Genomic DNA, 25,834 nt, shown 5'->3' with positions numbered 1-25,834 from the left:
GAGCTGGCTCATTTGAGAGAGGGCTGGTCAACCAGCTGAGCTTTTTGAACAAATTGACTCATCAGCTCAGTCAAACTAGGGTGTGATTAAATATGTTTTCCGGGGTATTGAATAGATCAGCTGGCTAATCTTGTATTATATGGATTGGCATCTCCAAAAATATGATTTTGTAAAGAATATTAGTTTGGTAGGATATTAATTAGGTATTCCTTTTATTAGAAAAAGGGGAGGTAGAGCGTATGTCTTGGTCATAAATATTTGAGGATCATTGGATTAAAAAACTAAACTTTCTATACTGTGCTACTTCTCAGCGCCTCTACTATGTTATCTGCTCAGTAGTCCTTTTCCTGGAAAAAGACTGATAGTTGCAACATTTCCAAACTCATCTGACCCCGAAACCCTTGGGAAGGGGTATCCGTAGGAGCTCATGCTCCATAGAACCCATTCTGGGATGTGCTGATGGAGACACAAATCCATGCCTTGTGTCTATGTTCATAAATTGATTAAGCTGCTCTACCTATCAGACAAAAGACTCCTCACTCAAAGAGTTAATAAACTGATTATAGTAACTGAATCCATTTCAGTGAACCAGTGATAAGAATTTATTCTGCTTTACACCTTCATGTGTAAGGCCATGATTAAATCATTAGTGTGGTCGATTGATGTCCTTGAAATTTTTCTCTCTGATTTCTTAATATGAGCAGTAACCCTAGCTTCAAGTCAACTAATTGAAATTTTTGTTGTTTTTTTTAAACTCCTTTTGAAATATATGAATATAGTGCATTTCTTTACATTGTGTTGGTATATTTTTCTAATTATGAACAATCTCTTAAATTCTTAAAGGCTATTACAGAATTAACCACCGATTCTAATGATTCTCATCTAGATGTGGGAAACTGTTTTAATTTGATTAGTACCAATTAGGGAGTGGCTGTTGCACTAGTGCCAATTAGGGAGAGTGGCTGTTGCACATTGTCTTAAAATCCTGCCATGTTCAAGGCCCGCCGCCAGGCAGGGGGGTTGCCAACGTGAGTCACATAAGCTTGTCTGGTTGTCTAGGGAAAAAGCACACAAAAATGTTACGCCCTCTGGAGTAGGAGAGACAGCGTCCAGGGCTCAGCCCATCCCTCCACTTGCTCTGCAGCTCCTTGCTCATGGTAGATAAGCACGATGACTCTCCGAGTGCATGAAGGACTCTGAAGATGAAAGTGGTCTGGGAATTTTTCCAGGCTCGCAGGGCTCGAGAGCCGGAGAGGGAGGTTTCTGACCCAGGCTGCCTGACTCCACAGTGTGTACTTTTAACCCCCAGGGTGTGGTGCTTTTCCAGGTGCCTGGACAGTTCTATATTAAATGACGTGCAATTCTTGGGCAGAGTCTTTTGCCTGGTTCCAGAGCTGTCTTCCCGTGCCTTCCTGGGGACCTGCAGTCCTGGGCTGAGCTCGGGTGTGTGAGCCTCTGGTCGTGGAACGGAGACTGCAGAGGCTCCAGAGAAGGGCCGTGCAGTGGCCAACCTGGACCAGCCCGGAACTGCCATTGCCTCTGGGCAAAGAGCCTTCGCAGGACAATCATTTTCAGTCATCATTTCTTTTGAATTCACCCCTCTCTATGGCTACCTCAGTTGGGCAGGCCCTGCTGAGGGAGAGAAGCCAGATCCAAGGGTGCTGGGCCCCTGGGAGCCCAGCACCTGAAAACTCCGGGGCAAGGAGGTGGTGTACACAGCAGGATGAGACAGATCTTTGCAGTTGGGTTTGAAATTTGGCTTCACTGCTTTCTTGGGGTGTGTCCTTGGGCAAGGTACTTAATCCTTGGGGCTCAGTTTTCTAATAGGCAAAATGGGGATTAGGCCACCTACTTTGTAGGGTAGTTGTGAGGACCAGACAGAACATAAATAACAGCACACAAGAAATGGTAACGACTGTGCAAGCCCAAAGAATCGTTTCAAAGCAAATGTGTGTGTACATGCATCACACGCTAACTCACATTTACACTCGCGCAGTCACGTACTCTTACATGCTCACACTCATAGACTCACACATGCATACTCACATGCTTACACTCACACTCATTCTCCCACTCACACATGCACACACACACACAAACACCTGGACTTCAGTCTCTCTGCAACCACTTTTCCCATTGAAGCCCTCTGAACACAGCAGGATGACAGCTAAGATGGAGTGAGGGTTTGCTCTGTGCCAGGCACTGTTTTAAGTGCTTCATATGTATTAAACTACTCTTCATCCTCCCAAAGAGGTGCTATTATTATCCCCATTTATAGATGAAGGAAATGAAGCATAGCAAGGTTAGGTAACCTGAGCTCACATGCCTAATAAGTCGTGGCACTTGGGTGTTTCCCAGTAGTCCAGTCATGTAGTGTATGTCCTCAGCCACCCGAAACAGCAGTCAGATAGAGCAGTGGAACCTGCTTCTAGGAAACCACAGGTTTAAGGATCTAAGAGATACAAATTAAACCATAGTATGAGAATATATGCAGAGTGCATTTCCTTTAAGTTATACTTCCTAAAAGAGATTGCAAGACAGATATTTTAGAAAAAGCAGGACTGTGTGTAGCTATAAATTCGAAAGTTTAGACTTCCAAAAGCATTGCTACTTTTTGTCTCATTTTGTTTTGTTAAGAAACACAACTTCACCATTTAGTTACACTGACCTGCCTGGGAATGTGGCACTGAGTCTGGTTGTTACGCATTCAATTGGGAACAGTTTACATCCATACCCTAATCCAAATTTCAGTGTCAAGCTCTGTCATATTCCAGGAAAGTATTTTGGGAGCATAATTATGATAGGTTCCCGATGAATGGACTCTTTAATTGAATAATGAAGCAATCGGCCTTTATAGAAGGCAGAAAAATGCACTTCTGAAAAGTGCTGTCATCCATATTATATAACTCTGCATAAGCCACATACTTTGTTTCAAATTACAACATGGTCTTTAAACTCATCCTGCAGGTGTTTGAGGATGTCATTGATTTTTTTTTTTTTTGTAAATTGATCCTTCTGGGACATTGTTGCATATTTGTTTGCTATTGTAACTCCAGCTTACCTGATACATTGGTTAAAGCCAACAGAAGGTGATAAAAGACAGTATAAAAATTATTCTGAAAGCACTGGAATTAAGAAAAGACAGTTTCATTCAAGGAAATTAGAGCCAACAAACCAACAGCAAGTTATCTGGTTGGGAGGCAGAAATCTTTACAGAATTTCTGTGAAGAAATGTCTCTTTACCACCATGAGAACTGCCCACATCAGCTTGCTTTTCTTTATAAAGCAACTGGGCATTTGTCTTGCATAATCTCATGGCGAGCATATTTTTCAATATTTATGACTTACAGTTGTTATCAAAATATGGAAATAACAACTCTGCCAAGATTTTTTTGAGGGGAGAACTCTGAATGTATTATTTGTTCTCTTTAATGACCTTCCTGATAACGGATTGTATTTCACCTGCTCTGCTTTGCAGCCCCCAGAGTGAAGACGCTTCCTTCCATTTTGACGGCTATGGGTATTCCATCGTGGAGAAAACACTCCGGCCTACTGTGACACAGATAATAATGCTCTTCAGTACCTTTTCACCAAATGGGCTGCTTCTCTACCTCACTTCCAATGGCACTGTAAGAATCTTCATCAGGCACCTGGACCTACTGTGTATACGTATTTTCGTTGCTATGAGGATATTTAGGTTTAATGATTGCTTTATGAGTGTATAGCAGAATAATATATACCAGCTTTTATAATAATATTATATTTATTTGTAATATATATCCATACCATTCTATTTCCCATTTAAAATAATTTGTTTATTAACATGAATTTATTGAAGAAGCTTTGGAAAACACACGACCACAAAATAGAAAAGAGACTTCTAGTCATTACAGAGACCAGTTAAACATTTTTTGTTCAATTTTGAGCTTATATAGTAAATCTTTTTCTCTCCTCACCCTGAGCACAGTGGCCTCATTTGACCTCCAATCCACAGGAATTTTATATTCCTATATATCTCAGGTGATTCTTTTAGTGTGGTGATTTCGGTCCCTTGGTCTTCCAGTTTTCTGACTTTTTGGTCTGGCCCACTTGTCATTCAAAATGAAAAAGATACAAAGAATTCCAGTTCTCTTGCTAAGTTCTGGATTTGGGTAACAATGCAGAGTGATTCCTTGATATTTTTGTGGTAGTCTAGAAAGCCTTTGGGGAATGTTTGGGTTCATAGCATAGACCTCTGTTACTGAACCAGATCCAGTATTCCCAGTTTGACTTTAGAAGGGTTCTGCCCTCCCGCTCTTGAAGGGAAAGGAAATCTTGTGAGAAAGCTGGATCCCTGGGTAATTCTTTTCTCTTCTTTATAGAAAGACTTTTTATCCATTGAGCTGGTCCACGGCAGAGTTAAAGTTACAGCAGACCTGGGTTCTGGACCTCTCGCTCTCCTTACAGACCGACGTTACAATAACGGAACCTGGTACAAAATCGCCTTCCAGAGGAACCGAAAGCAAGGCAAGACTGCAAGGGGATGACGTGATGTTGGTCATCCTCCAAGGAATAGAATTCTTTCCAAAATCAGCAGTCTTTATCCTATTTTACTTTCCCGGGCACCACTGAATGATACTCTAATTGGAAACCATTGTTGTCTTTGGAATACTAAGTGATGGGGCTGACGTTTTGCTAGAGGATGACCATAGTTCTATTTGTCTGTGGTTTCCGAGTATGTTAGCATTCACAGCCAAATTGGAATCAAGGATCAAATCCATTCCATTTTTTTCTGCACACCCACACTCCTGTCACTCAGTGATGTCCATTCTGGATTTAAGTGACTTTCGTACAAAGGCTTTTCATTTGTCTTCTGATCGTTAAGAGCATTAGCTGGTCAGATTTGCGGAATTTAAAATACGTCTTTATAAACAAACTGTTTGACAGGGATGCACTCTAGAGAGGGTCTAAGGTTGAGTTTCACTTTAATGTAGAAAGTGATTTTCGTTTTCTGCTCTCTTACTTTCTGTCTCCTTTTAGGACTCCTAGCAGTTATTGATGCTTACAACACCAGCTATAAAGAAACCAAGCAAGGTGAAACTCCAGGCGCATCTTCTGACCTCAATCGCCTCGACAAGGATCCGATTTATGTTGGTGGATTACCCAGGTCAAGAGGTGTAAGGTGTGGTATCAAACTTCAGAATCTGGGGGTTCCTAATTACCAGCTTTTGTTCCAGCCGCTATGTGCATATTGAGCCATAAAACAAGCTTCTGCAGTAAAAATCAATGTTTTTATATTGATCGCCTTTAGAACATCTAGAAATTGGTCTGCGCAATATTTGGAGACCTCACTCTCTGGCACAGGCCATCCTTGTAGAATAGTCGAATCACTTTGAAGGTGAATCAATTCCTGCTCCCTGCAGACTTATTTGGATCCCCTTCTGTAGGATTAGAATGAATAATGTATGTGCACATTGAAAGGTCAGAATGGGGAAGTTGGAGGAAAGAAGGCAGCACTCTCCTTTTATAACAATGACTCATGTTCAACTTCGTAACTTTTAATAATTTACATAAAATTTCTGCACCTCATTGTCCTCAGTCTGGTACTTTGGGAGTGGACAAATTAAGCTCTGTGGTTCTTTCATCCCATTCAAGAAAAAAAAGTCACTCATGAGAACACATAGTCCAGCCATCAAGGCCATGCTCATAGAGCAGACACTTCCAAGAAGTGGGGCCATCGAATATCCAGGCTGGGTTGCCTGGTCCAGGGCTCTCCAGTGTGTGTTTGTACCTGTGCTGTTCCTTCACCCTGAGCTCTGTATTGAATCCTGACCTGTGGTGCAGAGAGGCAGCCACTCCGGCTGCTGTAGCTAGATGCATTCCCCACCCCCTTTCTCCTTTGCCAGAAATCTCTGTAAGAAAGCTCGGTTTACAACCACAGCTCTGGCCATGCCCTAGCCTCAGAAAGGAATAAAATTAGACCTCAGGGGAGTTGTTCCCTTGCCAAGAAAGTCAGGACTGGGATCCTCTCTCTGTTGCTCATCCCAGAGATTATTCCCTGGCCTGGTGGGACTGGGGTGTGGCCCCTGGCCATGCTGCAGTTAATCTGCATGCAGCCCAAAGGGAACATGGTGTAGACACTGGAGCAAAGGACAGAGGCCCCTGCTCTGGGAAGGCATCCAAGAATCACAGGGTCTCGTACCAGAAAGGACTGGGGTCTCATCAGGGTTGACCACTTGCTTACAGCAGGAGAAACTGAGACCCAGAAAGGTTGGCATTTGCCCCAAAACAGGCAGTCCCTTAATGGTCCACAGCTCATTGCTCAGTGCAGACCCAAAAAATGACATGTGACTCTACCAGGAAGCCAGGTGACAGCAACGTTCTCCTGTGACTGGCTGATGCCTGGAGTCCAGTTTGGAAATGTTTAATAGGTCCACGTTTTGGAAATGAGAGCCTGACCACGTCACAGGCTGACCTCAGACAGGATTTGGCGGTTTCTCATATAAAAATGGGGTGATTGAGTCGAGGCTAAGAAATGTGGTTTTGAGCAAGGCCAGAATTCATCAGCTGCAGTCGTTGCCTTCAGGATACAGTTCTTGGGTCAGCAGTGCGGTCAACAGCCAGCAGCCTCCGTGGCCATCCCATCCCAGGAGAGAACTGTGCCTCCACTGAACGGTCTTCTCTTCATGAGGACCGCTTTTTAATCATGTGTTATAATTTCCTTATGACAGCCCACTGCCTTTCTTATAACTGGCCTCTAATTTAATGAGTATATTTAAATCGGGATGACTATAAGAGTTATCCTATTAGTAAACATATTTGTGTCTAGTTCAGCATCTGAGTAGCCAAACTCACTAAATTCAGTCCCTTTCTCGAGTCCTAAGGGAAGCATTTGGTTGATGTAAAGTTCTCACCATAAATATTCTTCTTAAAGGCCTACACGTTTGTGCAGGATGGCATGTGGAAACAGTTGTTCCATTTATATTCCTTCTTTCAAAACTGGAATTATAAAATCCACATCTGTTGTTGTTCTCATTTCCTTCCCTCCAGGAAAGGTCTCACCAGTAGAAGCTACGTGGGATGTATAAAAAACCTGGAGATCTCCAGGTCTACCTTTGATTTACTCCGGAATTCTTACGGAGTGAGAAAAGGCTGTGTGCTGGAGGTAGGACACATCTTATTCTTAGTGGAATGAGTTTCTGTAAATGCCCATCGGTTTCTCAACTTAATAACATGGTAAAATGTAAACCAGTGGGGTTGGTGGAAGGGAGATGTTGGGGAAATGCAGCAGTAGCCTCCACCGTGGGAGACGGAGCGTCCGAGAGGGAGCTGATGTGCTCTCTCTTCTCCTTTGGAACCAGCCTATCCGCAGCATGAGCTTTTTGAAGGGCGGCTACGTTGAACTGCCACCCAAGTCTTTGTCACCAGAATTGGAGCTGTTGGCGACATTTGCCACCAGGAACAGCAGTGGCATCATCCTGGTCGCCCTCGGCAAGGATGGGGAGAGGCAGAGCCGTCGGCAGGCACACGTGGTGAGTAGCTTCCATGCTGTTGGCCCACGGGCTCAGGAAGGAAATGCCTTCGGGAAACGCTAAATGGAAAGTTTATGGCATCATAAACGTTTATTGTGGTTTGTGTTCCCGGTTATGTCTGGATATGCGTTTCCGATAAGTAAAAGTCATTGTCGTTAAGAAATCAGTGATTTCTTCGATCTGCATAGTCCATGTTTCCTGCCTCGGTACTGAGAAAAGCACTGTGCTGTCTACCTCTAATTTTTTAAACTCATTTAGATAGCACATAGCAAGTTTTCTTCCCGTTTTCATGGTGACGACTCTTCATTCTATGGCCAAATAAGCAAGTCTTTAAATTCTGTAGAATTCTTTAGTATACTGCTCCATGACACAGGATTTTCTTTGTCATCAGATTCAAAGAATGAGAAAGAGAAATAGGGCCTTTGATAAGCTCAGTGATCCAGGAGTAGGAAAAAGGTGACTTTTATCCATATTTATATGTCACTTCAGCAGCATAGGTGATACTTACCCCTTCCTCTGCTCACACGTCCGAGAATCACACAATTTAAAGAGATTTTAGTGAAGCCGAGGCCATGCAACTACCATTTACAGAGCTCTGCCATCTCTCTGAGCAGGACACTTTCCCACGTGATTGTCACGACCCTGCCACCAGGTTAATGCTGCTTTCCACACTTCCCAAGGAAGCAGAGGCTCCCAAAGACTGGTTAACCTGGTTAACCTGCCTGACGCAGGTCCAGGGCAGCTGCTCTTTGTCAAAGCAGCACTTGGAATGCTGGGCTGCCCACCCCAAACATGGCACTGGGGAGAAGGGCTGACGATGGCCGAGATTGGTTTGGGGGCTCTACCTGTCTTATAAGGGCTACTTGCAAATCAGAGTTTGCTCCCAAATCAGCAGAAAGGAGTGATCCCATCCTGCACTGGCAAGGGCTTTGTGACATGCTCCCAACCCAACACTTCCAGGGACACTTAAAATTGTTACACTTGCTTTTCAGTGTGGCACAATTTTTTAAGAGCTTTAAACATTTCCAAATCCTTCAGCCCTTTAATCCCACTTTCAGAAACATTAGAAACAATTTCATAGGCAAAAAAGAAAAAAAAGCATTCCGGGTTCACTATGCTTCGTATCAGAAAATTAGAAACTTCCTAAGTTTTCAACAATAAAAAAAAATAGAGAAATGAATTACAAGGTGTTTACTTGTTAGAACATAATATAGTGATAAGTAGTGCAAATGAAGACTATGTAGAAATGGAAATCCTTCATATGTTTGGTGATAAGAGCATATTGCAGACTGTAAATCATATGAACAGATTGTAAAATGCAAAATTTAAAATGGTTCTCTCAGGATGGTGAGATTCTTAAGAAATTGCTTAAATCATATTGATACTCCCACATCTTTCGAAGTCGTATAATAATGATTTTTCTCCCGGGGATTTAATTCCCAGCCCTTCTTTTCCATCGCACTGATCGAAGGCCACGTTGAAGTGCATGTTAATTTTGGGGATGGAACGAGCCTGAAAAGAGCTCTCCTGCATTCTCCCACGGGCTCCTACAGTGATGGGCAGGAGCATTTCATCTCGTTGATCAGGAAGAGAAGGTACTGTGGGCATGGCAAGGCCAGGCACACTTGTGGAAGGATGGCGTGGGTGCCGCACAAAACACCCCCTCTAGGAACTTAGTTATGGTTCCTTTGCCGTGAAATAATTGGGTGTGACATCACTAGCATTCAAAGTTTTCATAGTTTCAAAATAACTCTAGAACCATGCCATAGAATTCCTCCTTGGAAATAAGTTCACCTGCTTTGTAATAAGATATTTGTGGAATTTTTTGAACTGCCTCAACCCTCCCTTTTCTGGGGCCCAGTATAAACCATCTTTGCTTGGATTTCACTCTGAAGCAAACAGCATTAAATCAAGATTCCTGTATATTTCCCTCCAAAACTGTCGACCAAATGTTTTCAAAGCACACTGGACATTTTGTTATTTAGGTAAAAAGGTAAAAGAATAAAACTCCCACCCCAGAAAACCATCAAATTCAATGACATTCGATCACATTCCATTCATTTTGGAGAATGCTTAATTGTAACTTTTAATCTTCAGGATTCACCTTTTTATTCATGTACAATGTCATGTTAAAATGTATCTTTGGGGAACTTATTCAGTAAAACTGGCTGGAGTCTTGTATCAAAATGAACAAATTCCTAGCTATTGTTTCATTATATTTAAAACTTTTTCTTTTGTTTTCTCCTTCGATCTTTTAGAATTATCACTGTCCAAGTGGATGAGACCAATCCTGTGGAAATGAAGTTGGGCCCATTTGCAGAGAGCAGGACAATGAATGTATCTAACCTGTACGTAGGGGGAATTCCAGACGGTGAGGGGCCTTCTTTGCTCAAAATGAGGAGATCGTTCCACGGCTGTATCAGGAACCTGGCCTTAAACGCAGAGTAAGTACAGCTGTGCTCTCAGCATATTTTGGCCCTTTGTGATCTGATCTCATAATGGCGGGTGTTAACACCAAGCTGCAATGTAATTTTGCTATTTGGGATTGCCCAGACTTCCTCAAGTTCCTGAACCACCAGTAAACCCATTGTTCAATCATGAAAGCTCCCCCAAATGGATTTGATTGCATTAGAGTAATGGACAGGTCTGGTTATCAAACTGAAAAAAAAAAAAATCGTCTAACAATGGCTGCTGTCTTGAACTCATTACTCTAAAGCAAACTGAAAGCCTCCATGTCCCCAGGCAGAAGAATCAAACAGAAAAATATGTAAGATAATAAATGTAGATAACTTAGTCACTGTGGAAGCTGGTTAATGTCATTACTATAAAGTCATAATATTGGAATATAGTAATGATTTTAAACAGATTCTGATTGTTCAGTAATCAAACGCCGTTGGTTCCTGTATCGGTGCGTGACATTCTGATTAACTTTGAAAACGCTCTCATGTTTGCATCCAGACTTCTGGACGTCACTAGCGCGGTGGGCTATGAGCACGTCGACCTGGACACCTGCTGGCTTTCGGAAAGGTCGAAGCGCACCCCTCCGGGAGAGGACCCCGAGCTTCCGCCAGAGCCACGGGCTTTACCGAGCCCTGTGAGACCACTTTTTGTTAATTATACACCCGTCAGGTCCTGTCAGAATAAAAGATTCCACCCCGGAGGATATTAGAAAGGGGAACAGTTACAAAGGTGTTGGGGAAGCCGGGGGAGCAAAGGGGGCGAATGAGGTCAAGAGTGGAGGTGGTGTTACCGGCCAGGAGCAGGGGCTGCCCAGGGAGGGGACGAGGTGGAGAGTGTCCCCCAGTGGGGACTGAGACCCCAGAGAGGGCACGAGTGGCAGAGGGGTCACCAGAAACCAAGGAGACGAACAGATCATGGCTTCCTCCTTCCCCTGCTGCCCTTTCAACCGGCAGACCCCAGCCTGCGACATTTTCCTGAGGATTCTGGAAAGTGCTTTACAGGGGCCATCCTCTCCATGATAAAACAGGAAGCTGGAAGGGGTGGGGGGCATTTCTCTGAGCAGACAGACTGACAGATGGCCTGGTGCAGCATTGGAGGGCATCAGGCCGTACGTTTTCTCTGGAGTTCCTCTAAGGACATAAAGGATAAAGAATTTTAGAACATAAAAATAACGAGTATTTAATGTAAGTCATTATGCATGTTATTGTTGCTTTAAAAAAGAAAGATTTTATTCATATAGTAAAAGTCAGTTTTGACCAGATATTTTCAGTGGCAGTTCGTTGTTATTTTCCCTTTTCTTTACCCCCTTCTGGTTTCTCTATTTCCTTGACTTGAAAGCGCCCGCTGCAGTTATTTCAATGATGGTGCTGTCCCCAAAGCAGTGTCCTCCAAGCAGGGCCAGCCCTTGAGTTCAGAGCTGTTTTTTGGTAGACTCTGCCCCCTCCCCTTCAGATCACGAAAGAGAGTCTCTGGGCCCTGGATGTGTGTGGTTGGGGTGCAGAAGGGGGCCATTGGGCGACCTTCCCCGAGCCCCCCAACCTCTGCCCTGGGGATAAGTCCTGGCCAGCCTGGCTCCTCTCATGGGCATCTAGCTCCTGTCCCTGTGGAATCAGTCATCCCTCTCAGAACCCTGCTAGGCTGTGCCCGTGGACACTTCCACAGATGGGGGGCTGGCTGGTGCTGCAGCGCTGGCCATGCACAGTGTACTCGGGGCCCCCAGGACTGCAGCGGCTGGGCCTGGGGAAGGGACTCCAGGGTCCTTGTGAATTTATGTGCATCTGAGTGGGAGCGAGTGAAAGGAAGAAGCTGACGTTGCTCTCACAGAGAGATAAAGGGCTGACTCGAGTAAGTAATTTTAAACCAAAGCAGATTAAATCAAGGTAGGTATTAGGGTTGCTGCTGTGCTGATGATTGCTTCCGAGATCTTTCATCAGGGAGCAGCATGATATTAACCGGGGTCTGGCGTGCAAGGCTAAGTGTCCCTGGGTGTTTCCTACAGGTACGGTGTGCCATGGACAGAGCCCCAGACTACATCCCTGATGCTCACCAGTTTGGCCTTGCTCCGGGCAGCCATCTTGCATTGCCTTTCAACCAGTCGGCTGCCAGAAGGAAGTGGGTATTGCTCTCAAATCCTTGGGCTGGTTGGGCTGGTTGGTATTCTTCAGCAACGGGGTCTTTTCCAAAAGAAGCTTCTGGTAGCTTTCTTTATGAGGGAGTGCAGACTTGCAGCCAGATGGTAGCAGTGGGAAGGCAGAAAGATGGGGACGCGGGCTCTGTGCACATCAGAGGCTCAGACAGTGGTTACAGTGGGTTCCCGATGTTTCTGTCCTTCCCCCTTCTTGACAGTGTCCATCCGCTGCCTCCTGCATGTGCACAGAAAAGCACGGAGGCGTCTATCTAAATAGTCTCTGCTCCAGAATCCTGTGGCCCTCTGGTTTTCCATCATTTGGACCCTCCCCCTCATTCTATTTTAAACATCCGCTAATCCCATGCAGCTGCCCACCCATACCCTTTCACTGTGCCCCCCAAATTTCTGGTGCCACACCCTCCTCACATCCCCTCTTGCTCTGACACCCACCTGCCCCCCACCCCCACCACTTGCTGCCTCCTTCCTCCTTACAGCCTGGAGTGGGCTGAGGGACCCCCTCCCGCCTCCCCCCCCAATTTCCCGTCTTTAATCTCCAGTTCCTCTGTAGTTCATGTCTTCAGACTCCACCGTGCTCTTCCCCTCCTTGTGGCTATCCTCGTGAATCATCAACCCACCTTCAGACCTCAGTTCAAAGTCGTTTTTGTCTACAACTCTTGCCATCATTCTCCATGAATCCAGCAGCCCCCAACCCCTGACTTTTCAGATCCTTCAGCTCCCACCTGACCAAGGGCTTCTCCGTCTTCCTCCTCACCCTCAACTTCACATGTTCTCACCCCCACCCCCCGAATCTCCACCATGAACATCCTGTTAACCCTTCTTCCTCCTGTTCCTTGTGGCTCTCCACCCTAGGCTCTATCTCCCACTCCAGCAGCTCTTAGCTGCACTGCGGTCTCTGAGCCCTGAGCCCTAAGTCTTCCTTGTTATCACCACCCTTCTTCGCTAACCCACACCATAATCCACCCAGTACCCAGACAGAGTCCATGTGTTCCCTTGCAGAATTCCGAACCCTCTGGTCTCTTCCACCCTGTAACTCCAGGTTAAACCCAATAATTTGCCTTCTTGGTATCAGAACCAAACCCGGGGAACAATGCGGAAGAGGTTCCTCTTTCCTGATGGTTTAGCTTGAAAGCTGTGGCCACACATCTCAGCCAGACCCTCTCAACTACACGGGGAGCAGTGGCATTTCTCTAATCTGTGCATGGCTTCTACTTTCTATAATGATGTGTTCACAGTTTCTCTTCCACGTCAAAGCTCCTAGCATCTCTACCGCATCCCTTTGCCTCCCAGCTAGTGTCGCCTTGCCTCTTGGAGAAGGTAGAAGCTACCAGACTGGCACCCCATCTGTCCCCAACCGATAAGTTCATCCACATGCTTTGTTCCAGAACTCTCTATCTCTTCTCCTGTTACCATGGATGAAGGGTCCCAGTTCCTAGCAAAGACCACCTCTTGCCTGTCCTCTGGACCTGTCACCTCTCTCCTCCTCTGCACCATCCATTACTCCCTCTTTAATACAGGATTTCTTCCAGTGTACAGACAAACTCAGCAATAATAAAACTGTCTACGCTTGTTGCAGAGATGTTCTCAGTATTTTACACATAGACCCTAATTTAACCCTTTTAATTATCCTGTAATGTAGCTATGATGGACGTCCCCATTCTACAGGTGAGGAAATTGAGGCCAAGGGAAATGAAGCAATCTGCTCACACAGCTAGGAAGTAATAGAGCTGAGATTCAAACCAGGGAGCCTGGCTCCAGTCTACGCTGGTATCCACCATTCTATACCACTCCCTTTCTGGTAGTTTCTAACTTTTGAAACTCCGGGAGACTCCATGCCCCTCACCCCACCCACCCCACACACACATTCCCATATCCCGGCTGTGTCCGCCTCTTGGAAGAGTCACCTCCAGTAGTGCCTGCCGTTTCCTGACCTCACGTTCCCTCTTCCCTCCAGTCAGGCTCAGTGCACGGGTTGCCCTTGCCACAGTGACTGGAGACCTCCCTCACTGGGGCTTTCTTTGCTTGCATCTCAGCCATGCTGCACACCCTTGGCTGTCTGGGTAGCTTGGGTCCCACAGTACCACGCTCTCCTGGATGGCCTGCGTGCTCGCTGCCCGCTTCTCAGCCACCTCTGCTGGCTCCTCTTCCACATGTGCGCCTCCCCTATGTCAGACAGAAGGGTCTTTTTAAGAGTAAATCAGAGCATGCCCATGCTTCTTCTTAAAACTCAGCCATGACTTCCCACTGCACTCACCCTCTACCACCTAGCTGCACACTCTTTTCTTTCTGTTCCTTTGTGTGTTGTTGGCTTTACACTTGCATCCGAGAGAAGGCCACCCAGAGGCTGCCTTCCATCTTCGTCTGTGTTGGTTCCATCTCCCATAAGGTCACGGTAGGGGATTTGGGGCTGTCAACCATAAGTAAGCCTTTTATTTTAACTTACTCTCTATTGCCCTATAAGAAAATGAAGGCTTTTCCCACTGAGCTTTGGGTGCCTTGCTCCTTCTTGTCATTCAGATCTCAACATCAATCTCATCTTTTCAGAGGTGCCTGCCCTGAGACAACCTAAGTAGCCACTGCTTAGAAGGATGGGCCCATTTTAACTGCCTGGCACTTTCCACTCTCTGATATATTCCTGATATTGGTTTTGTGAGGAAAGGGATCTTCCTCTTTTGTTCACTCCTTTCTCTTCAGCTCCTAAAACACTTCATGGCATATATAGGTGCCCAAGTAACCGTGGAATGAATGGATGGATAAATGAATGAATGAATGAATGGATGAACAAATGAATGACTGTCTCTCCTCCCTCTTCCTCAATTAGGACCATTTTAATGTATAAATGCTGAAACAATGATCGAGTCCTCTCCTTCAGGTTATTTTTTTAAGTTAAAAGTAAATTCTTTTTCCTTTCCAAATGTTGAGCTCTTATTTTCCTCCAGGCTTTCAGTTCAGCTAAGCCTCCGGACGTTCGCCTCAAGCGGTCTGATTTACTACATGGCTCATCAGAACCAAGTTGACTACGCCACCCTCCAGCTGCACAGGGGCCGCCTCCACTTCATGTTTGATCTCGGTAAAGGCAGGACAAGGGTTTCCCACCCTGCGCTGCTCAGCGACGGCCAGTGGCACACGGTGAGTTCTTAGAGCTTGGCGGTCACCTGTTCCAGGTTGCGCTCAGTCTGTTACTTTTGTTCACTCCAGCTCTCTGATGTGTAATTATCCCTTTGATTCCTAGCTTGCTTTGCATCTGGTATCTCCCCTGTAGAGCATAAGTTCCAGAGAGGCAGGGACTTTTTTCTGTTTCCTGAAATATCCCCAGAGCTGGAACACTCCCCAAGCCCTGGGAAGCTCTCAGTCAAGATTGGTGGAATGAATGAAATGTACCAAAAATGCTCTGTACTTGACAAGAGTAGATAAAGCCCATCCAGGCTGTGAGGCAAACAAAACTTAGGTCATGGCATTTGCTTTTCCATAATTAGGACCCGGGAAGGTTTTCGGCTCTAAAGCTCTCATTTTCTGTGCGTGCTTCCTGCACATCTGCCTGGGGCACTCCCTTCTCAACACCAACTGGGTGAACATCTGACCCAGCCTTGAGGATTTAGTTCAGGTTCTTATAGCTGTAATTTAACAGATGTTGCAAACAGTTTTTTCAGATTCCTTCAAAATCATGGCTTCTTTCACTTTGTGTCAGGTCAAGACAGAGTATGTGAAGAGAAAGGGCTTCATGACAGTTGACGGCCAAGAGTCCCCGGTGGTTTCCGTCATGGGAGATGGAACCATGCTGGATGTGGAAGGACAGTTGTACCTGGGAGGCCTTCCTGCCCACTACAAGGCCAGGAACATTGGGAACGTGAGCATCGTCATCTCTATGGGGCCCCGTGGTGCTGCTGGTTGTGGTTCTGTTTGTTTTGAAGACGGAAGTTTTTGTTCACATGTCCTGTTTAAATTACTATGTTTAAGCCTGGGGCTCGGCTGCAGGATGCATGTGACTGTCCTTGCAAACCCATGAATTGTGGATTGCAGCTTCCCCTTGAAGCCCAATCAGCCTTTCTTGCCTGGTGGTTAATGGACATTTCCATTTCTACAGCCATGCAGCCCCAGTACAAATTAGGAAAGTCCACTGAATTTGTATTTACAGATAAGTGAGCCCAGCATTCTCGATCTCCAGAATAACAGAAAACACCTTTACTGCATTATTGGCAAAAAAAACAGCAGGAGCTCTAGGTTAAACATTCACATGAAGCATTGCGAATTTTAAGAAAAAGATGAGTGTATGTATTTTTGAATGCGAGAATGACATTTGATGATGCACAGGACATGTTCCCCTTACCCTCCGTGTTGTAATCACCACTGTCCACTCTCCCGCCACTTGGTCTAGGTCACCCACAGCATCCCAGCCTGCATCGGGGAGGTGACGGTTAACAGCGAACGGCTGGACACGGCACGCCCCGCGTCTGCCTTTGCAGTGAGCAAGTGCTACGCAGAGGCCCAGGAGGGAACTTTCTTTGAAGGAAGTGGATATGCTGCACTTGGTATGTGTTACCAGCAACCTCAGAAGAAATCTTTGAGATTAGCCTGCACTCAAAGCTGACATGGGTCTGAGAATCCTATAATAATAGGAGCTGCTTGGACAAAGCTGCAGAAAGACCAGCTTTAGTTTCATGTTCCCGGTTATTTCTGATGTCTTGACTTTCAAGGGAAAAGCCTTCTTACCTCTTGGGCCCTGCAGAGGTCTGACAGCTGCTTTCTCCTCCCAGATGTGCCACGACTCCTGACCCAGGGCAAACACATGACACTGGTTCATCTTTGTCTTCCCCAAATTTATGTAAGGGGCACGGTTGCCGCCCATATGAATAAAGGCCTTTGAAACAAAAACTAGCAGCATAATTTATATAGACCAGCTGCCCAATGCAAGTCAGATTTGGTGAGGTTAACTCCATCGAGATTGTTGAAAATACTCATCGGTTAGAAGTGGAGGGATTTAAATCTCTAAAAGGCCTTAGAATATAAATTCCTCTAGACAGAGAAATAGCTTTTGTAACATATCTGATCATTCCCTTTCATTATAGATAATTGATTTGCCCTTTAACCTCCAGTTTGCACTCAGGACCTTGCTCTTCTCTGCCCTGTTTCGTGTTCTGTCACAGGAGCTACATCCTCTGGCTCCCTTAGTCCTCTGGCCTCCACGTAGTCTCTGGGGGTGGGTAGATGGCAGGAGGAGGGGGAAGCCCAGCTCCCCTCTCTTCCTTTGCACCCTGCTTCCTGCAGCATCTCGGGCAGCTGCTGAGTGTCCTCCAGGGCAAGGGCACCCCCCTCCATGGCATCAGCTCCCCTTGGACTGTCCTGGCTCCCAAGCTCTGCTAATACCATCTTTTCCCATTTTCCCTTCAGCCCTAGGGTGGTAATAACTACTTGCTATTGCTGATACTTCCAGTTTGACCTCTCAGCTTTTTCACCACCTGAATAAAAACTTCTCTCAATTAAGTTCCCACTTTTGAAAGCCCCAATGTGGTTTCTGACTCAGTAAGTGACGATAGCTAGTATGTAGGTATTGGCAAATAAAATGGAGTCTTCCTGGTACATGAGGGAGGATACAGAGCAAATCCCTTTTTGAATTTTTACTGATAGGACACAGGAAAGACTGCTAAGGATGGAGATGTCCATAGGCAAGGGGGTATTGGCATCTGCCCAGATGCCCCCCACGCAGATGCCAGCCACCCACGTGGCTGTAGACGGAAGGATGGGCTGCCGTAGCCCTGTGCCAGCTTATCTCAGTGGCTGGCTGGGGTCTCCTTTAAAAGCATTGCTTGGTCTTATGGCTGCGGGAATCCAGGCTCCAGGGAGAGATGCTTGCAGGTGGCGATGGGGCTGGAGCCAGAGGGAGGTGACCCAGGCATCCAGCACCTCGGACGGGAGCGGCGACACACAGACGCCACCCCGCCCACAGCCTTTCCGGGGTCTCCCCTCTGACTCGTTCCTGTCCTCGTGTTTTCCCAGTGAAAGAAGGCTACAAAGTCCGATCTGACGTGAACATCACACTTGAGTTTCGAACCTCCTCTTTGAACGGCATTCTCCTGGGGGTCAGCAGTGCCAAAGTGGACGCCATCGGATTAGAGATTGTGAATGGCAAGGTGGGTGTTGGATCTTGGTGGGGCCCCCTGACCCCGCCATTCACCCCAGTGTCAGAGACAGAGAAATACCCCAATCCAAATTACCAGTGATTTACTTTAATGGAGTAAATAAAAAGTCCAATTAATATTTAAAAACAGATCATCCTTAAAAGTTGTTAAAAAACTTCTTTTATAAGTTTGAAACTAAACTCACAGCAAACTTGCAACGACAGCACAAAGAACTTTCCTTCCCTAAGCCATCTGAGAATAACTTGCTGATCTGATGCCCCATCTCCTCCTAGTATTTTTCTTAACTTTTTATTCAGACATAATTATAGTCATAAGAAGTTGCAATGAAATGTACAGGGAGGTCCCCATGCACCTGTCACCCAGCCTTCCCAAGTGTCAGCATCTTACATGACAGTGACATTGATGTCACCCACCGAGCTTATTCAGGGTCCACCATCGTAATTCACTCATTCGTATGTGGGTTGGTGGTGGAGGGAGTGGGTATCTAACAATTGTGTCACAGGTGTACCTTCGTATAACCACTGCTGCAATCAACATCTTTAATTGTACCATCACCATTAGGGCCCTTTGTGTTCCCCTGCAAGCCACTCCCTCCCCCTGCATCCCTTACCCCTGGCAAGCACTCTGCAACTGTGTTATTTCACTGATATTATGTAAATGAAGTCATGCAGTATGTATCCTTTGGGGGTTGGCTATTTTCTCTCCAGGTTATTGCAGTTTCCTCCAGATAATTGCATGTACCAGTAGCTTGTTCCTTTTTACTGCCGAGTTGTGTCCCACATTTTTGATGCAAAACTCATGTACATTTTTCCTCTAACTCATCTGTTTTTGCTCTTCAGCCTCTGCCCCTCTCATGGTGGGAACAAAAGGAACTCACCAACTAACAGTTCCTTAGTCTCTTCTGTGTTATACCTGCCTCCTGCAGGGTTTCTCCGAGTTTAAATGCTCTTTCCTCTCCCCTTGGGTGACACCTGGACCCAGGCAAGTGGTGGGGGGTGTTCTCTTTCCTGCGGGCTGTCTCCATAACAGCAGTTGAGGGATGGCTTAACCTGCCTGGTCATCAGCTGGCAGGCTCTGTCCTTTCTGCTCCGGGCCAAGGAAGTGTCCCCCGCTGTTTGTATTGAGGGGTCTGAGGTCAAGGCATTCCCATGCATGGTGCAGAGCTGGGCCACCTTCCTTTCCCGTTGTCACGGGTACTGCTGACTCTTCATTTTTGGCCACCTTGCACATCCGCCCGGGGTCAGGGATGGTGGTCTCTTGTGTCCCCTCTCTACCTAACTGCATTATGCCACCATTTCTCCTGCACTGTGGACAATCCTTGTTACTGTGAGAGTAAGACGCTTGGAATGTCCTGTGCTCCTACCTCCTGGAACCCAAGGAACAAGTCTCCAAATCCTAGTGTTCCGGTTTGCTAAAGCTGCCATTATGCAAAAAACAAGAAATGGATTGGCTTTTATATGGGGGATTTGTTAGGTTACAAATTTACAGCTCTAAGGCCATAAAAGTGTCCAAACTAAGGCATCAACAAGATGATAGCTTCACTGAAGAAAGGCCGATGGCATCTGGAACACCTCTGTCAGTTGGGAAGGCATGTAGTTGGTGTCTGCTGGTCCTTTGCTCCCAGGTTGCATTTCAAAATGGCTTTCTCCCAAATGTCTCTGGGCTTCTGTTTCTCTTAGCTTCTGAAGAGCAAACTCTAGGCTAGCATCTCCAAATGTCTCCAGAAGCATCTGCTTTCAACGGCCATCTCCAAAATGTCTCTCTCAGCTGCTCTTGGGGCATTTTGTCCTCTCTTAGCTCCAATGAGTCCTCAGCTTAGCATCTCCAAATGCCATTCTGTCTGCAACTCCAAACATCCCTAAGCATCTCTAAGCATCAGTAGCATCTGAGCCTGTGTCAGCTCTCTTTTATTTTATTTTTTAATATTTAAAATGTCTTTATTCATTTATATGGTAAATACCGTATAAATGGTTCCCCACTAAAATAAAATGACATTTATCTTTCAGTATGTCAAGTTTAGCTTAAAAATTCATGAGTCTCTTTTCTAAATCATGTATTAACAGATAGAAGAATTCAGTTTAACAAACATTATTGAATATTTTCACACATATGCAGAGTCTTAGATAAACAGTTAAAATTATAGGTGAACATTTGAGTACATGGATATTCCATGTACACCAATGGGTTTAACATAAGACGCATTTTGCACTGATTTTTGGTAACCAACTTGCTTTCCGTGAATCTTTACCCAATTCCAATCCTTCCAACTCCTGCAGAAGGGCTTTCTCTTTTTGAATTTTCTCCAGCTGATTTTTTCCTGTTTTCCAGTTGCTGCTTGTTCTTTCAGTTGTTCAGTTGCTTTCAGTTTCTTCTTTACATACTTGACTTCTTGTCTATCTCAGGGTCTCCGGAAGTTGACTGATAGGCAGTGTTTTCACGGTATGCTCTGTGGGGCAGGAGTAGGTGCCAAATCTGGATTCTTGTCATTTCTTGACTCCTGCTTTGCAGCTTTCTTGGCTTCATGCTTCCTTTGATTTTTGACGGCTGTTTTTGATAATGGCTTATTTCCTGGTTAAGGCTTCATATTATGAGGTAGTTCATCCTCATGCAGTTTGGAACTGGTGATTGATTTATTTCTTAAAAGCTGGGGGTCTATAAGCTGTTGTAACTTTAGGTTCCTCACTGGGTACTTCACTTGGAACTGCTTGGTAAGTTATTGTTTTTGCTGGAAATACTCCATCCAAAAATGGCTACCAAGAAACCTGCATTTGATGGCACATCATATTTGTGCAAGATAGAGCCAGTATAATGCCAAGTCTTGTACCCATTATTAACACGTAACATGGGAGCACACATGGCAGTCAAAATATGCTCACATCTGGGCACCAAGCAAAATATGTAGAATCAGAGACCACTGGTTTAGAAATAAGTTTGTAGTTTTTAACATGCCACACTTCCATTTGTCCCCTCAGATTTCCAAATCCACATAGTACTAATATATGTCCATGAGGGCTATAGAAGGCTGCATTACAAGGACCAGTTCCAAAATCAAACAAGATCACATTTCAAGTTGAAAACTGTTGCTTTGGCAGGCATAAAACCATAAACAGCACAAAACTCAGTGGAACTGGATTTCCAAACTACATCATAAACAGGTCCATTTTTTGGTAATTGTACTTCAGCACTTTTTCCATTTGTTGCAGTGTTTGTTCCCCATAGTAGGAAGTGCCTGTCCTGTCAACATCCATACTAGCTATTACCAGCGCTGCAGTAGCTTTTTTATTCCATAGCACTGTAACCTTATCAGCCTTAAAGAAACTTTTGTTGGCTAAAGCTGCATGCAAAGTTGGGGTACTGATATAATCTAACAAATGAAGATGCACCTTTACTTCCCAGAACATAAACAGCCGCCTTGTGTGGTTGGGGTCTAGGTGATAACACAAAATCATTAATTTTTTGCAGATGCAGTTTATTTGCCATTGTACTAAAATTGTTGTTTTCAAAGAAGTGAACTTCATTGTTAAAACGTTTCTGGCACAAATAGTTTCATCTTTGGACCAGGATGGACACCAATTTTGCATTTTTTTCTGGATGAAGGATTTCAAACATGTTCCAGTTTTCACATCATAAAGTTGTAGGTTGGGTATTCCAGCTGCACCATCTTTAGAGGTAGCATAAGGCTGCCACGCTGCCAGGACAGTGTTTTTTGGCGAGAACTCAAGGCAAACTGCCTTTGGGAGGTCTAAGGAATGCAGTAGTCCCTTGTTAGTGACGTTGATAATATTTACTTTTTCTCCATTGCCTCAGGCAAACAAGGTCCCATCATTACTGAAGGTATAGATCTTGCAATTTTTCCCAGACTCCCTTTGAAACACTGTGCTTTTCTTTAAAATGGGGGGAGGGGGGCATTCACCATGTAGAGTCCTTCTGATCCTTGGACAGCCAGGAGTGGCGTGGATGGACCATCTTATCCCAGAAAGTGTCAGCTCTCTTTTAAAGGACTCCAGTAAAGTAATCAAGACTTACCCTGAGTAAGCAGGATCACATCTCCATGGAAACATTCAATCAAGAGGTCACACCCTAATAAAAAAAGATTAATCAATCTGCCCCCACAAGATTGCATTAAAGAATATGGCTTTTTCTGGGGAACATAATGTATACAAACCGACACACTTAGGTTCCCCCAAACTTACCCAGTTTCTAGAACTTTCCTGCTCCCCACTGGGTTTTTGACCCTTCAGTAATCCTAGAATGGGGGTGAGGAGGATGTGAGACTCTCATATCTGATCTCTTGCCCTTCACTTCTTCTTCTACTCTTATTTCATTTTCATGTCTAACCAAAACTGCTTCTAGGTCATATTGTTGCCTCTCTACAGTGTGGCTTAGAGCCAACTTCTTTCCCCATCTGCACTCTAAAATTTCAAAAAACTTTGGCATCCACTTGCACATTTTTATTTGATATCTAAGATATTTTATCATGAGTGTATTAGTTGCAAAAGATGTAATTTCTGGTGTATTTTTATTTTACCTCTACTATTGGCTTATAATTTATTGCTCTTTTAACTAAAAAATTTAGTGGTTGCCCATTTGCCACAGTCTGCTTTCAAATATACTTGTTTAATTTGCCACAGTCTGCCTTCAAATAATATGAAATCATTCCACATATTGTAGCATAAGAAGTTATAACAGTAAACCAGCATCTCTTCCCTCCCATCTTTTGTAAGGCTTAGATTTTTTTGTGTGGAAGTACTCGCTGGGTTATCTATAGTTTGTCAGAGAATTAGTGGATGCTTTTTTATAGATGCTAATCAACTGGTGTGCACTGACATTTCAGTAAACCTGTCAGCTCCTGTTGTCCTGAAAGAGGGGGTGCTGATTTGAGGACCTCATGCTGAGCTAGTGGCTCAGGCCTGTTCCCATGGATACAGGCATTTGCACTTTCTGAAATTTGAAGAATCAATTTCATCTGAATCCTTTAAGAGGCTATTTTTCAAAATTTTTTCCTAGTGAACCCTTCCTTTTAGCTGAATCCCATGATTTTATCCGTTCTGAAAGCATTATACAAATGGACTGGATTCCTTAAATGTGGAGATAATCATCCAGATATGTCCTCATGTCTGTTGTTTGTTCAGCTCCTGTTCCACGTCAACAATGGCGCTGGGAGGATAACAGCCACCTATGAGCCCCGAGCTGCGCACCCGCTCTGTGACGGGAAGTGGCACACGCTGCGGGCTCACAAAAGCAAGCACCGTTTGGCACTGATTGTGGATGGGAACGTGGTTCGAGCCGAGAGTCCACACACGCAGTCCACCTCGGCCGACACCGACAACCCCATATATGTGGGCGGCCACCCGGGTATGTCCGTACACCTGCTCCCCGCTGGCCTCTCGGGGCACCATCCTGGGGGAATCTTCCTCGGATCAGGGGGACTTAGGGGTGGAGAAAGACACAGGGTTAGAAAGGCTATTTCAAATGCCAAAATATTCTCACAAAATTGAGAATAATCTGCACACATAAGGCAATCATTGGCTAAGACTGAAGAAATGGGATCTGATGTCAAGCTGGGTGGCTTGACGAAAGCAGATCCTCTTAGAAGACACCCAGAGTGGGGCGGCAGGCTCTCAACCTGGGGGGGGTGTGGGGGATGAGTTTCAGCAGCTCACATCACTTTTGGATTAGAATTATACATCCGGGACTTCCAAGTAATTGTTACAAGTGATATTAATAAAAAGTCTTTTAATGACTTTTTAGAGTGACAAAGTTATATGACTAAGCCTTGACACTATATTAAAAGTTTTCTGCAAATTCTGCTATTCACTGAAGCCACAAATATAGGGGGAAAAATCTAATTTTAATATAGAAACCACTTGCGATCGTGCTTGTTCCTACCTGTGTCATTTCAACAAAACTAAGCCGGGTTTATCTTCTCTTCTTTCCTACTCAGCTGGTGTAAAGCAAAACTGCTTGAGCACCCGGACCTCGTTCCGGGGCTGTTTGAGAAAGCTCTCTTTGATTAAGGGCCAGCAAGTACAGACCTTTGACTTCAGTGAAGCCTTTGACCTGCAGGGAGTTTTCCCTCATTCCTGTCCCGGAACCGAGCCCTGAACTTGAGGGTAAATCTTCAGCTGGGAATCATGGCTCATGTTCTGAGGAGGATTATTTTTGTGAATTAACATTTCTTCAGTCCAGATTTCATTTCCAACTCAGGTTCAGTGTTTCCAGAGAGAAATTTTGTACTTATGTGAAAACCAAAACCATGTGTACAACAAATACCTCTATTAAATAGACTAAAATGTAAATTGAATGAATTGCCTCTCTTTTTACGTATTTTAAAAATAATGTTTGTAAACATTGGCTGTTCTGTTGATTATTTGACAGTATTCATGTTTTGCATTTTGAGCTTTTAAAAAATAAAAGTATCACTATGGACAATAATGGATTACAGTGGAATAAGAATACCTTCATTGCCTTAAGAAAATTTTAAGCTCTGATTTCTACAAAGGGAAAGCATTGCCACTGATTAGATGCCCACAGAGGGCACAGCTGTTTTCTACTGGAGCTTTCCTAGAAGGCAAAGCAAGCAAAGGAAGGAGATGGAGCCACTTCTGTCAAATCCTAGTTCTGTCAGGACCTCACCTAACATGGCATTTTTACAGGATGCACCCAAAAAAATGGTATCACAACTTGGTAGCTCTTCCTTTACTTCAACTTTATCTCTGCCCCCTTGGAATGAAGCAGTTTTCCTTGATCAGCGACTTTTTTGAGTGAGAAGGTGGGTGATTCTTAAAGAAGGGGAATTGTAAAGTACCTTGGATGTGTTTTTTTACTGGACTAAGCAGTTTTAAGCTCAAGCTTCTGGACTCTTCTTTGGTTCCCTCTGAATGGATTCCACTTCCACTCTGTGGCCGTGGTTGGCGTTGAAGTGCCTGCCATGTGGGATGCTTCAGGAAAATGATTCCATTGCTCAGTTGCTCACTTGAAGCAAGGTCTCTCCCACTCTTAGCAACTGTCCACCTTCTGTAAGGGCAGGTACTAGAGTTGGTTTCTCTGTCTGTCTGGGATTTTAATTTGAAGAACACAGAACGCCTCTGTGCTCCAGGTCCCAGCCCCTCTTCTGAACCTCATGGGGACATGCACCTTTTGTCTGATGTATTTGACATTTAAAATGTCTTCTCCATTAAATGTTGGTGTGAAGACATTTACTGGAGAAAGGCAGCAGGCAGTCATGGCCGTGCTGATTGCCTGGGGGACCTAGCCATTCCAGATTCCTGCTGGCTACAGGCAGCCCTCCGGGGCAGCTGAACTAGGAAAGGGGTATTTGACTCAGCCGACAGCAGCCGTGGAAAGGCACAAGGGACTCCTCCTTGTGCTATGGGGGACCTTTCGGTTCAGGTTCTGTGGAACCAGCTATGGGGAGAGACGAGAGCTTGGATTTCTAGGCCGTGGACCCCCACGTTGGGTGAAGAAATTATCAAACCAGGATCAAACCATAGAGGAGGGACAGGGAGCACAGACGGAGCAGACGCCTTGGCCTTGGCCCCTCTCCCCTCGCCCCCCCCCATTGTCCCCCACCCCCACTC

General features: G+C 45.0%; 1 protein-coding gene and 1 pseudogene across 2 annotated transcripts in view; one reads left to right on the top strand and one right to left on the bottom strand.

Annotated features, from left to right (window-relative positions):
- Positions 1 to 24,643, top strand: part of LAMA1 (laminin subunit alpha 1) — a 145,989-nt gene extending 121,346 nt beyond the window's left edge. For both annotated transcript variants that reach the window (XM_037806175.1, XM_037806176.1), the window contains exons 49-63: positions 3,479 to 3,629; positions 4,362 to 4,506; positions 5,020 to 5,161; positions 7,030 to 7,144; positions 7,341 to 7,511; positions 8,955 to 9,106; positions 9,770 to 9,955; positions 10,470 to 10,605; positions 11,971 to 12,083; positions 15,057 to 15,246; positions 15,806 to 15,964; positions 16,493 to 16,646; positions 18,112 to 18,245; positions 23,387 to 23,609; positions 24,199 to 24,643. In XM_037806175.1, the coding sequence (XP_037662103.1) occupies positions 3,479 to 3,629; positions 4,362 to 4,506; positions 5,020 to 5,161; positions 7,030 to 7,144; positions 7,341 to 7,511; positions 8,955 to 9,106; positions 9,770 to 9,955; positions 10,470 to 10,605; positions 11,971 to 12,083; positions 15,057 to 15,246; positions 15,806 to 15,964; positions 16,493 to 16,646; positions 18,112 to 18,245; positions 23,387 to 23,609; positions 24,199 to 24,359 (2,332 nt within the window). In that variant the 3' untranslated portion in view covers positions 24,360 to 24,643. The remainder of the gene's footprint in view (positions 1 to 3,478; positions 3,630 to 4,361; positions 4,507 to 5,019; positions 5,162 to 7,029; positions 7,145 to 7,340; positions 7,512 to 8,954; positions 9,107 to 9,769; positions 9,956 to 10,469; positions 10,606 to 11,970; positions 12,084 to 15,056; positions 15,247 to 15,805; positions 15,965 to 16,492; positions 16,647 to 18,111; positions 18,246 to 23,386; positions 23,610 to 24,198) is intronic.
- On the bottom strand, positions 20,441 to 21,655 carry LOC119511863 (annotated as a pseudogene).
- Positions 24,644 to 25,834: the final 1,191 nt, after the last annotated feature.

The sequence above is a fragment of the Choloepus didactylus genome, chromosome 16 (genome assembly GCF_015220235.1).
Source record: "Choloepus didactylus isolate mChoDid1 chromosome 16, mChoDid1.pri, whole genome shotgun sequence".
NCBI classification, from domain to species: Eukaryota; Metazoa; Chordata; class Mammalia; order Pilosa; family Megalonychidae; genus Choloepus; species Choloepus didactylus.
This window is presented reverse-complemented; position numbering and strand designations above follow the sequence as displayed.